Here is an 11,838-nt window from a genome sequence, read left to right as displayed (position 1 = left end):
ATCCGGCTTAGCTTCGATGATCCGGAGCAGAGTGAGCACTTGATGCTCACGAAGCAGCAGTGGATGACTCTTTCGAAAGAAAAGCAAGGAGGGTCCACGAGCCGCAGCAACGGGAAGGAGAAGCAGCGCCCGGCGAAAAAGTACATCGCCGAGCAGGAGGAAGATGACGAAGCTCCGCCGCGGAGGAAGTTTGACATAAAGAAAGTAAGGTGTCATAACTGCGGGAAGCTCGGTCACTTCAAATCTGATTGCCGAGAACCACCAAAGGAGAGGGCCTTCATGGCCCAGCAAGGAGATGATGGACCATTGATGCTGATGCTCGAGGAGTGCGAGCAGATGAATAAGGAGGAGTTAGCTCCTCCGGTGCCGGCTATGAAGATTGTGACGCTCGTGGAAGAGAAGGTTTACCTTCATGATAAGCGAGGGACGAAGACGGATGGCAACGTCTGGTGCCTCGACACGGGCGCGAGCAATCATATGACCGGCGACAAGTCCCTATTCTCAGAATTAGATCTCTCGGTGGGAGGCACCGTTCGATTCGGTGACGGGTCCACGGTCGATATCGCAGGGCGAGGCAATGTCCTGCTTGAGATGCAGTATGGCGGTCCTAAGGTACTCACTAATGTGTACTATATTCCCAAGTTAAAGAGAAATATCATCAGTCTTGGTACCCTTGCGGAGCGTGGATGCAAGATTGTGATCGAAGATGACTATCTATGGGGATATGATCGCCAAAGGAAGCTTATGATGAAGGTGGAGAGGTCGAAGAACAGACTCTACTACCTAGACTTGGATCGGGTGGATCCAGTGTTCCAACATAAATCCAAGTCTGTCACGCATGACATAATTTGCGAGAAAGAAAAATCGTGGCATCCAGCTGAGGCTAAAGGTGCAGATGGGGTAGACATCGCAGCAAAAAATACAAAGAAAAAACAGGCACGTTATATGCCTCGATCATGTCAAGAGATGCTCAATTTTGCTGTTGCTAGCATCATTGAAGGTTGTACGTATACGGGACAACCAGAAGGCAGCCCTACGCTTGGAAGCAATCAAGCGAGCAGCAGTGGGCCAAGATGGCCAGAAGTAGGCGGACCAGAAGGAAGTGGCTCGCCAGGAGAAGATCCATCGGGAGGTCTAGCAAAAGGAGAAGGGCAAAGCAGCTCAGTAACCAGGCTGAACAACGCACTTGATGTGAGGCTAGAAACATGCGGCAGCATAGCTAACAGGCCATCCAGCCTGTGCGTCGTGAAGCCAGAAGAAGCTCCTCGTGAGGAGCTGGATCCAGAGGAAGCATCAGGGGCTCACGTCCGAGAAGGAATTGGCCCTGTACGTAGGTGTCTAGGCCAACAGGACCGGCCGGAAACGTACGAGCTAGAAGATGGCAGTTTTAAGGAGCGATCAGAAATCAGCGTTGCTAGTCACGCTAGTCACGAGAGGAAGCTAGCTTTCTTTGGTAAGCTACGTGAGCTAGCTACTAGGTACATGTTCAGCTTCGGCCAAGAGTACCGGCCAGCTGTGAATCGAGTAGGCTATTCCTTCACAAGAGAGGATTTTGTCGAACCGGAATATTTATGCACCAAGGAAGAGGTGAAGACTGAAGACGCAGATAAGGAGGACGGTCAGCATCAAGCCATGGAGAAGCCAGCGAAAGTAAAGTCGGTGACATGGAAGATACAAGGAACGACGAACGCAATGTCGACGATGATGATGGCGAAGCGGTGAAAGAAATACCAAGGGTAACACCTACGCAAAGTAAGTGGCGTATTTGGGACCCTGGTCGAGATGAAGTGCACGTCGTGCTTAGGGGGTGATTGTTAGCATTAAGCACGATCTGTGCATGTTCCGTCGGCAAGACATAGTGCATAAACGTATTCGATTCGTGTACGGTGTAGTGTCCGTACAGGTCTTGTTTTGTAAACCGACTAGGACTAGTGCTCAAGCCTATGCGTGTATATAAGTGCACCCAAGGCCTTGTAATCTTGTACCAAAGTCAGAAGAAATAAAGCAAGACAACTACGAGGCTCGATATGAGCCTCTAGCAATCAAATCGATTTCGCGTGCGTGTGTTTCGTGAGCCAGCTTGAGGCCAGCTTATTAGTACGTACGTGTATCGGCGACTTGGTGTGTGCTTGCTCGTCTCGCCGGATTGCCATCTCGCCGGAATAGCTCAGAAGCAGTTGAGCTTGCGTATACGTGCGCGTACAGCCGGAAAGTACTCGGCGAGTTCACGCGACGTAGGGACCAAGTCCAACATACAAAAGTTGCAGTTTAAAAGCTTAACCCCTCATACAACCACATAAATGTTTCAAGATAGTAATTTATAATGACCAAGGGAATGCGAACATAGAAAATCAGTATGTTGAATGCCAGAAGAAACATATGGAGATGAATTAAACTAAACACATATGGGAGTACTCTCATCAATATAGAACTCATATTCCCTTAGAAATGATTTCAAATTTGCAACTATCTAGAGAGAAATGTGTCACCTGGAATCGGGCTTGATCCGAGAAATGAGGGGAGCACACATGGCAGAAGGAAACTCGACTCGCACTTTCTTGGATGAATGCCACGACCTAACTCCACTGAGTCAATCAGGCTCTTCCTGCGCAAGTCCGCGCTAATACAGAATCCTTCGTCCACGGGCACGGTAAGATACAGTGAGTCGACGCTGAGTGGATCAATAGCAGCAATGGAAGGCGTTTTCTTGGCTGCGAAATGGATAGTTCTCCACGACACCTGGTGCTCCAGCATCCAGCGCCCACTCTGGTCGTCCAGCGCGAACGAACTAATCTGGAACGGATCCTCCTGACGAACTTCCACAAACCGCAGCCTCCCTTCGCTTACCCCCATGCGGCGGTGCCTGACAAGCTGCCACATCTCTTCCTCGCCCTGTTGGTCGGCAAGCATGAAGTCTCCTGGCAGCTCGACGGGGCAGAGCTCAGGCCGGTCGCTGAACGGGTCGACGCAGACGGCGCCCCAGCTGACGTCCACCCACCAGAGCCGGCCCCCGTAGTCCAGGACCTCGTGATTCATGTGCATCCGGCGCCCAGGCGGCAGCGGGGACGGCAGCACCAGCTCGTCCCACTCCCCTGTCTCTGACGACAACCGGCGCAATAGGAACCGCTGCCCACCGTCGAGCAGGCTGAGCTGCGCGGCGGCGTACCTCTTGGGCGGCCCGCGCCCCGCGCCGTCGGCCTGGGTGAGGAGACCCGTGACGGCGGAGAAGGCGTCCTCCGTGCCGTCGAAGTCAGGGAGGCGGACCATCTCGCCGGTGATGGGGTTGCAGACGAAGCGCGCGAGCCGCATCGGGTCGTAGAAGGAGCGCGCGAACACCTGGTCGAGGACCTCGAAAGGGACGGGGGTAGGTGGCTGGTGCTCGAACATCCTCCAGGCGTTGGCGCGGTTCCTGTAGGTGCCGAACAGGAGGAGGCCGTCGGCGCTGGCGGCGAGGACGCCGCTGCCGAAGACGTTGATGAAGTTGCGGTCGGTGCTGGGCGGACGGGGCGAAGAGGCGCCCTGCTTGGGGTCTGCGGCGTCGCTGCTGAAGAAGTTGACGGGGTCGCGGTCGGTGTTGTCCGGGAAGGGTTCCAGACCGATGGCATGCCTGGGGATGGTGAGGTGGGAGACGAGCGGGGGCGGGGCAAGGGAGAGGGACGCGCCCCGCGCGGACTCCTCCGCCGTGGAGATCCGGTAGATCATCGCCCAGGCGGGGCGCGAAGCGGCGGTGGAGAGGGAACGGCGGAGGAGGCGACGGAGCGGGAGCAACATCTCGGCGGAGCGGAGGAGGTAGTGGATTTGGTGAGGTAGCAAGGCGAGGGTTTTCGTGGAAAATGGAGAAGCCGAGCAGGAGCAGGAGTGGGCTGGTGGTCTGCTTCACATGTCCGCTCAGCTCTGAGAAAAGGATATGACCTTTTGCTGGTCGCTGGTCCCACCTGTCGGTGGCACAATATATTGGTTGCCCGGAATTAATTGGGAGGTGTGCTCTTGAGTCCTCTCGACGCCAAAGTTCAAGCAAAAGTTTTTAACTTTTCCTAACAAATAGCTAGCTATTTTTCAATTGGCAAACAGCTACTTTTTAAATAGTGTAAAGTCCCTCTTGAGAGATTTGATAGCCTATAAACAAGAAATCAGGAGCACAAACCGTATGATCAATTCTGTTAGAGATATATTTAGTATATGCCTATTTGGTAGTATATGATTTGTAATCATTTCATGACTTATCTCTAGGATAGCCTTCTTGATTCCCAAGACTTGTACCCCTATACATACTCGCCCGAGAGGATCAATACAACATCCAACACATTACGCTAAACCTCTCTCTATCGTTCTACATGGTATCAGAGCGGCGCCGATCCTAATCTAGTCGCCGCCCAAGCTTCCGCGCCGCGTCGCCCCCCGGGGAGGTCGATCTCCATGATCTACTTCGGGGGCCGCGCAACCCGTATGATGGTTCGTCCGCCGATCCGTTGATCCGCTGCCCTCGAGTCTTTTTTTCGATCTTTAGATCGGTTTTCTTTTTGTCCTTCGGTCGCTCGACCGGCGTTTTCTTTTTTGGTTTTGCCGATCATAGATCGGATTGAGTCGTCCACCGCGCTGTCATCACGCGCCTCTACTCCAACCTTGGCGTCGACTTCGCACCGGCTCTCCTCCATCATCCGCCCTACACCGGCCACCGCGGTCGACTCGCTGGCTAGCTACAACGCCTGCATTGGTAGGCTGCCGCGGCCGGCTCGCCCACGTCGTCTCCGCCAAGCACGTCCCCGAGCACGCGCCTACCTCCGATTGAGCATCGGGATGCCGCTGCGTCGCCCCTTCGGGCCGCAGCGCCGCCGCCTTTGGTCCACGCTACCGGCCTCCGACGCGCCTTCCGAGGTATGTACGTCGCTGCTGGTCTCCCGCCGCTGCACCGACTCGCGCCCTGCAGCTACGCCGGCCTCTCGGGTCGTGGCGTCGCTGCACGCAGTCACCTTCGCCGTCCCCCGCGCATCGACGTCCGAGGCCACCTCAGCGCCGCCCCTTCGGCGCGGGTTGCCTCCGTCCGCGCATGGTCTTCATCACGTCGCCGGGTCTTCCTCGCCTACTTCGTATACCACAGTCGTGCTTCCACCCCAGGTCGCCGTTGGGCTCGCCAACCACTCTAGGTCGCGCTGAACTCGCCGACCACCGCAATGCCCGTCTAGGCGTCCAACATGACCACCCCAGGTCACCGCTGGGGTAGCCGCCTTCTATGTCTTCGTACACTACAACTTTGCCGCCAGCGTCCTCGCCTCTTTCCCGACTACGCCACCTTCTCCTCTACTCCGACACCCGTCGTCGAGACCTCCTCTGCTAGTCTACTTCAACATGGCGCGCACTGTGTAATGTTCCCTACCCCCGCACGCCCGGTACTGGCAACACCGGTACGTGCCTTCGTCCCCGATGCATCCCCGGGCCTGCCAAGCTTGGACCGGCGCCTCGTCTTCATCGGCTTCGACGATGTCTTCATCGGCATCGCCTCTATGACTGCCTCGACCGCGTCACCGCCGAGTTCTTCTATGTGTACTCAGTTCTGGCAAAATCAGAGTATGCCTTCCCGACGTGCGCCTGGTTCTGGCAAAACTATGGTTGCACTTCGTCCTCGACGGCTCAGACTGCATCGACTTCGGCATCGACCATCTCCACGACTGCCTCGGCGCGTCTCCGTCACTCTCCTCGCACACCACCTCGCCTGCGGCTACATCGACACCGGCACCCGACCACGACATCGACCACGGCAATCCCTCGCGCGGCTCCCTCGACCAAGGTTGCAGCACCCACACTCTCGGCTACCTTGACATCGGCACAATGGGCTATCACCTCGCATGAGCACCTTGGCTTCTTCTACAGTCCAAGCATCCACGACGCGACATCGTCCATGACGCTCACGCTGCGACTGCGGGGGAGTGTCAGCCCGTTGGTTCCTACCTTCGGCTTCTCTCCAGTCTGACCGTCCGCGACATTATTGTTGTTCACGTCACTACCGCTACGACTACAGGGGAGTGTTAGAAATATATTTTGGTATATGTGTATTTGGTAGTATATGATTTGTAATCATCTCTCCTGCCTTATCTCTAGGATAGCCTTCTTGGTTCCCAAGACTTGTACCCCTATATATACTCGCCCGAGAGACTCAATACAATATCCAACATATTACGCCAAACCTCTCTCTATCGTTCTACAATTTCAAACTGGTACAAATAAAAACTTATTTAAATAGTGCAACTAAATAACCTCTTTGCGAAAAAACTAAAAAAAGCATCGTCCAAAACCCTCTTCCTCCCGGGCCCGACATTTTTCTTTGGAAAAAAAAGAAAAGGAGACGATAATGAGTGAAGCATACATGCATTTGTAACTTCAAAAAACAAAATTGAAAATATAAGATTATACAAGAAAAAAACCATGTAAAATCATACTTTATCACTAGATGAAAGCTATTTCCAAAGCTATCCACACTTGACAAACCAAAATCAGCGACATAATCTAATGAACCAATACATTTCGAATTCCAATTGGACGAGTCGTCACCAAATCTTATTCCAGTATAACCACTACACATGAAGAAAATAGAAAAGTCAATGGACAAAACGTATTAGACACACCTAAAAAAAGTAAAATGATATCATGCTAGCGTATGAACTATGAAGTGGAGTACTAGCAAATAGAAACAGTGGAGAACATCATATGAACTAGACAAGAAAGTCTATTTACACATTCATCGTTGAAAACACAGAGAATTAACCTCTTAAAAAAGAAGAATAGCAGATAATTTGTACAAATCTGAAGTAAAACATAGGAGCAATCATTTCTAGACTACTTCTTAACTTGCCGACAATTACATATATTACAACCACATAGGAGCAGAACCAGATAGTAAAAAGCATTGGAAAATATAGTTCAAAAAGCTTCTGGTAAAACATTGGAAACAGATGGTCAAGTGGATAGCGGCGACATGATCCTAGGTGAGATGGCTTGTTCTTAAGAAAGCGTATAAAAAATAGCTAGCGCCCCTTACTTTCAATATAGCGTGTTGAGCGCCTCACTTATTCATACCAAAAAAAAAAGAGTTGATACACACAAATGGTTCTTGATTAATTGCTCAACTTCTCAACTAGTTGAGTTGAACAAAGCTAGTCGACAGCCAAATTAAGACTCATATACTAGTCGAGCTACTACTCTATACTATATGGACTAATAATCCACGAATGAAGGGAGACCAACTGCTTGAAAAATCTGGATATACCAACTCACTACAGGAATGGGAGGCTATGCCGAGGGCCAGGCTATACGCCGACGGCCAAAAGTCGGGGCCGTCGGCGTATGGCCCGGCCAGGCCAGCCTGCCCTTTCAACACTCGGCGAAACGTGGCCGTCGGCGTAGCGACCTCTACGCCGAGGGCAGCCCTCGGCATATCTTTGGCCCTAGGCGTAGACAGGGCTACGCCGACGGCCACCCTCGGCGTAGGCTATTTTTCAAATTTGTCTAATTTTGTAAAAATCATAACTAATTCATATGATGTCGGAAAAATGCGTATGAGGTATCAAAATGTTCAGAAAAACATCCTCTATCCGTTTATGTCAAAATCATGCATATTTGAATCATGTAGAATAACATGTTAATATAGAAACAATTCAATCACTTTCTTATATGTTCTCAGGTTCCCGTTTTAGCCAGATGGCAATTTAAACGAAGTCAGAAAATCTCGCGGAGCCGCATGGCATCATTTTATGTGTCCTAGTAACCACTCCAAAAGATGGAATTGGGATACGACACTTATTTTGGAAAACCCTTCACGAACAGGGCTATCAAGTCCGGATTTCTATGGCTTTTAGGGCAATGAGTAGGAAACGGTCCGTGACACCGCATAGTTTGTCGGAACGAGACCATATTTGGCACGTGCATGGTCCCTGGGATGGGAAGCAATGCCCCGGGAGCGCATTTCCAATCCGACCCATGGGCGATGGTTTTTTCATTTTCGGGGTGCCAAAACAGGTTTTTTTGTGAAGGAACTACATGGGGCGCATTTTAGTATTGCGCGAGACCTCTGCGTAGTGGTAGGACACCGCCTTCGCACCCCATATCACATGCCATATGTGCGCGCTAGCTATCTGGGAATCCATGCGGCTTCTGCGGTGTCCCGCCGAATCCGTCGGAAAGTGACCGGATTTGAACTAGGGCTACACTTTCCGTCGCTCAATAAATTCCGCAAAAATTGTTTTTAGGTCTATGACATATCAGTTTATGTGCTAATTTTTGTCCGTTTAGCGCGATGGTAAACGGGTGCACCAGCGCGCCCGGTACGACCATACCGCATCTCGCGTGGGGGCCCTTTTGGCCAAATGACAATTTAAACAAAGTCAGAAAATCCCGCGGAGCCGCATGGCGTCATTTTATGTGTCCTAGTAACCACTCCAAAAGTCGGAATTAGGGTACGGCAATTATTTTGGAAAACCCTTCACAAACAGGGCTATCACGTCCGGAGTTCTATGGCTTTTAGGGCAAATGAGTAGGAAACGGCCCGTGACACCGCATAGTTTGTCGGAACGAGGCCATATTTGGCACGTGCGTGGTCCCTGGGATGGGAAGCAAGGCCCCGGGAGCTGATTTCCAATCCGACCCATGGGCGATGGTTTTTTCATTTTCGGGGTGCCAAAACGGGTTTTTTTTGTGAAGGAACTACATAAGGCGCATTTTAGTATTGCGCGAGACATCTGCGTAGTGGTAGGACACCGCCTTCGCACCACATATCACATGCCATATGTGCGCGCTAGCTATCTGGGAATCCATGCGGCTTCTCGCGGTGTCCCGCCGAATCCGTTGGAAAGTGACCGGATTTGAACTAGGGCTACACTTTCCGTCACTCAATAAATTCCGCAAAAAATGTTTTTAGGTCTATGACATATCAATTTATGTGCCAATTTTTGTCCGTTTAGCGCGATGGTAAACGGGTGCACCAGCAGCGCCGGTACGGACATACCGCATCTCCGTGGGGGCCCGTTTTGGCCAAATGACAATTTAAACAAAGTCAGAAAATCCCGCGGAGCCGCATGGCGTCATTTTATGTGTTCTAGTAACCACTCCAAAAGTCGGAATTAGGATACGGCAATTATTTCGGAAAACCCTTCACAAACAGGGCTATCACGTCCGGAGTTATATGGCTTTTAGGGCAAATGAGTAGGAAACGGCCCGTGACACCGTATAGTTTGTCGGAACGAGGCCATATTTGGCATGTGCGTGGTCCCTGGGATGGGAAGCAAGGCCCCGGGAGCGGATTTCCAATCCGACCGATGAGCGATGGTTTTTTCATTTTCGGGGTGCCAAAACGGGTTTATTTTGTGAAGCAGCTACATGGGGCGCATTTTAGTATTGCGCGAGACCTCCGCGTAGTGGTAGGACACCGCCTTCGCACCACATATCACATGCCATATGTGCGCGCTAGCTATCTGGGAATCCATGCGGCTTCCTGCGGTGTCCCGTCGAATCCGTTGAAGCCGACCGGATTTGAACTAGGGGTACACTTTCCGTTGCTCAATAAATTCCGCAAAAAATGTTTTTATGTCTATAACACATCACTTTATGTGCTAATTTTTGTCCGTTTAGCGTGTTGGCGAACGGTGCACCAGCCCGCCCGATACGGCCATTTCGCATCTCGCGAGGGGCCATTTTGGCCACATGGTAAATTGGGCGTCATATTTGGATTCCTCTAATTTTTAGGTTCAAATGATGATATGTATGTTATATTTAGATTCCTCTCATTTTTCTGATCGATTTAGACATATTATTTGTGGAATTTTGATTTTCCGATTTAAAGATATTAATTATTCAATATTAAATAGAAAAAAGACCAAAAAATAAAATCATTTTATTTTTATTTGAATTCAATATTATTATTACTTATATATATTCATTGTTGTCTACTTAAGTAATTGTTTGGGATTCAAAAATAAAGAAGTGTGCATCACGGTTCAAGGGTTAATAGGGTTGATATGCTATTATTATCAGCAAGAGGTGTCAATTCTATAATGGAAGCTCATCCGAATGGAACCAAGAAGTTAAGCATGCTGAGGCTGGAGTAGTGTGAGGATGGGTGACCGACTGGGAAGTTTAACCATGATTGTAATTTGACATAAGATTAAGTGTAGTTAGAGTTAAAAGTGTATTGGGTGAAAGATAAACAAGTAAGAAAAAAGAAAAAAAAAAGAAAAAAAAGGAAAAAATTGTGTAAAAGAAATTAAAATTTTAAAAAATTTAAAAGTCTATGCCTAGGGTTTTGCCGTCGGCATATAGAAAAAAATATTTTTTTTTCGAAATTATTTTTTTGAAATTTTTTTGGAAACGGAAAATTTGAATTTTTTAAAAGTCTATGCCGAGGGTTTTGCCGTCGGCGTAGCGTGCTACGCCGAGGGCCGGGCTACGCCGACGGCGATAGTGCCTTTGCCGAGGGACCTACACGCCGAGGAGCTATGCCGAGGGCGGCCCTCGGCATAGCCTACGCCGAGGGCCAAAGCATGCTACGCCGAGGGTTCCCGGCCCTCGGCATATAGCCCCATTCCTGTAGTGACTATCTGACAAATCATGGATACTCAAAAGAGATCATCTACAAACCAGCAAATATAAACAACACAAAAAAACACTGCAGATCAAACCTCAGACCACTAACATAACTACATACAACCTTCAAACACACAAATAAATCATGTAAACTAAAACAGAGCACTTCAAACTTTATGCAGACAACCTACAAGCCCAGATAAAAATATAGAACTGAGAAAAGATACATACAACATATTCTTCAAAATCATGCTGCAAAATAAGCATAGAAGAAGGTGATCTGTCTACTTAGACCTGACAATGCCCATATAGCCATTGACAACCAAATGAAAGCATTTGTCGAAAAGGAAAAAAGGGAGAATGGCGAAGACAAAGGTAAAATGCAATCGGTGCCCTTCCAAACTGTTTCTTATCTAATTCAGCACTCCCCAATCCCACTCACTCACTGAAGACCACGATCATCTAACATCATAACAGGGAATACTAGCTAGCTCTTGTTAGAAACACAACTAAACTTTATGTGTATGCGAGAGTGACATCAGATAGAAACATTTTTAATTGTTCATGTTATACTTAGTATGCAAACTAATATAGCCAAGATAGACACAGGTGAAGTGATACTGATGACTTATGGGAATATAAAATGAAGTAGGTAAATAAGATACTAGGAAAATATAAGACGCATAACGAAATCAACATTACCATCTGAGTAAGCTTCAAGACACGGTTAACTCTACATCTATCTCGCTACCTCCAACTACAAAATAAACATCACCATCTGAGCAAACTTCAAGACACCGACCAGACGCAGAACGAAACCACACACCTAAAACCGAGCGCCCAAACTACAAATTAACATGACCCATCAAAGCAAGCTTCAAGATATAGCTCAGATGCAGAACGAAACTACATAGCTAAAATCGAGCAGCCAAACTACAAAACAACATCACTATCTAAGCAAGCTTTACGACACCGACCAGATGCAGAGCAAAACTACACAAAAGTAATGCTAGAAAAATAACGACTCATCAAATAATCTCTGATGCAGCTCCTAAACAACATACAGACTATAGGCACGTACTTGTTCAATCGGATGATAAAAACCTGCATGAACAAATTAGCAAAACAAAACACAAAAATGTGTTGCCGTCTTTAACTACATGGTGCTTGAGATGTAGATGGAGCCATGATTTCATGAATTAACTATATTCCAAGTGAAATCCCGCCACCAACATCAAACAATAGACGCATGATAAAAAAGGGTAGGAC

The 11,838-nt window shown here is 48.8% G+C and overlaps 1 protein-coding gene across 1 annotated transcript; it reads right to left on the bottom strand.

The window, feature by feature from the left end:
* Positions 1-2,466: 2,466 nt before the first annotated feature.
* LOC124648688 lies at positions 2,467-3,771 on the bottom strand. The gene has a single exon (XM_047188403.1). It carries the CDS (start codon positions 3,769-3,771, stop codon positions 2,467-2,469), a length of 1,305 nt encoding a protein of 434 aa, XP_047044359.1.
* Between the last annotated feature and the right edge of the window lie 8,067 nt (positions 3,772-11,838).

The sequence above is a fragment of the Lolium rigidum genome, chromosome 4, assembly GCF_022539505.1.
Source record: "Lolium rigidum isolate FL_2022 chromosome 4, APGP_CSIRO_Lrig_0.1, whole genome shotgun sequence".
In the NCBI taxonomy this organism is placed as follows: Eukaryota; Viridiplantae; Streptophyta; class Magnoliopsida; order Poales; family Poaceae; genus Lolium; species Lolium rigidum.
Note: the sequence above shows the minus strand (reverse complement) of the source record. Positions and strands in the feature narration are given on the sequence as shown.

Coding starts and splice junctions, on each gene's coding strand:
- LOC124648688 (XM_047188403.1), bottom strand. CDS start 3,771: ATGTTGCTCCCGCTCCGTCGCCTCCTCCGCCGTTCCCTCTCCACCGCC.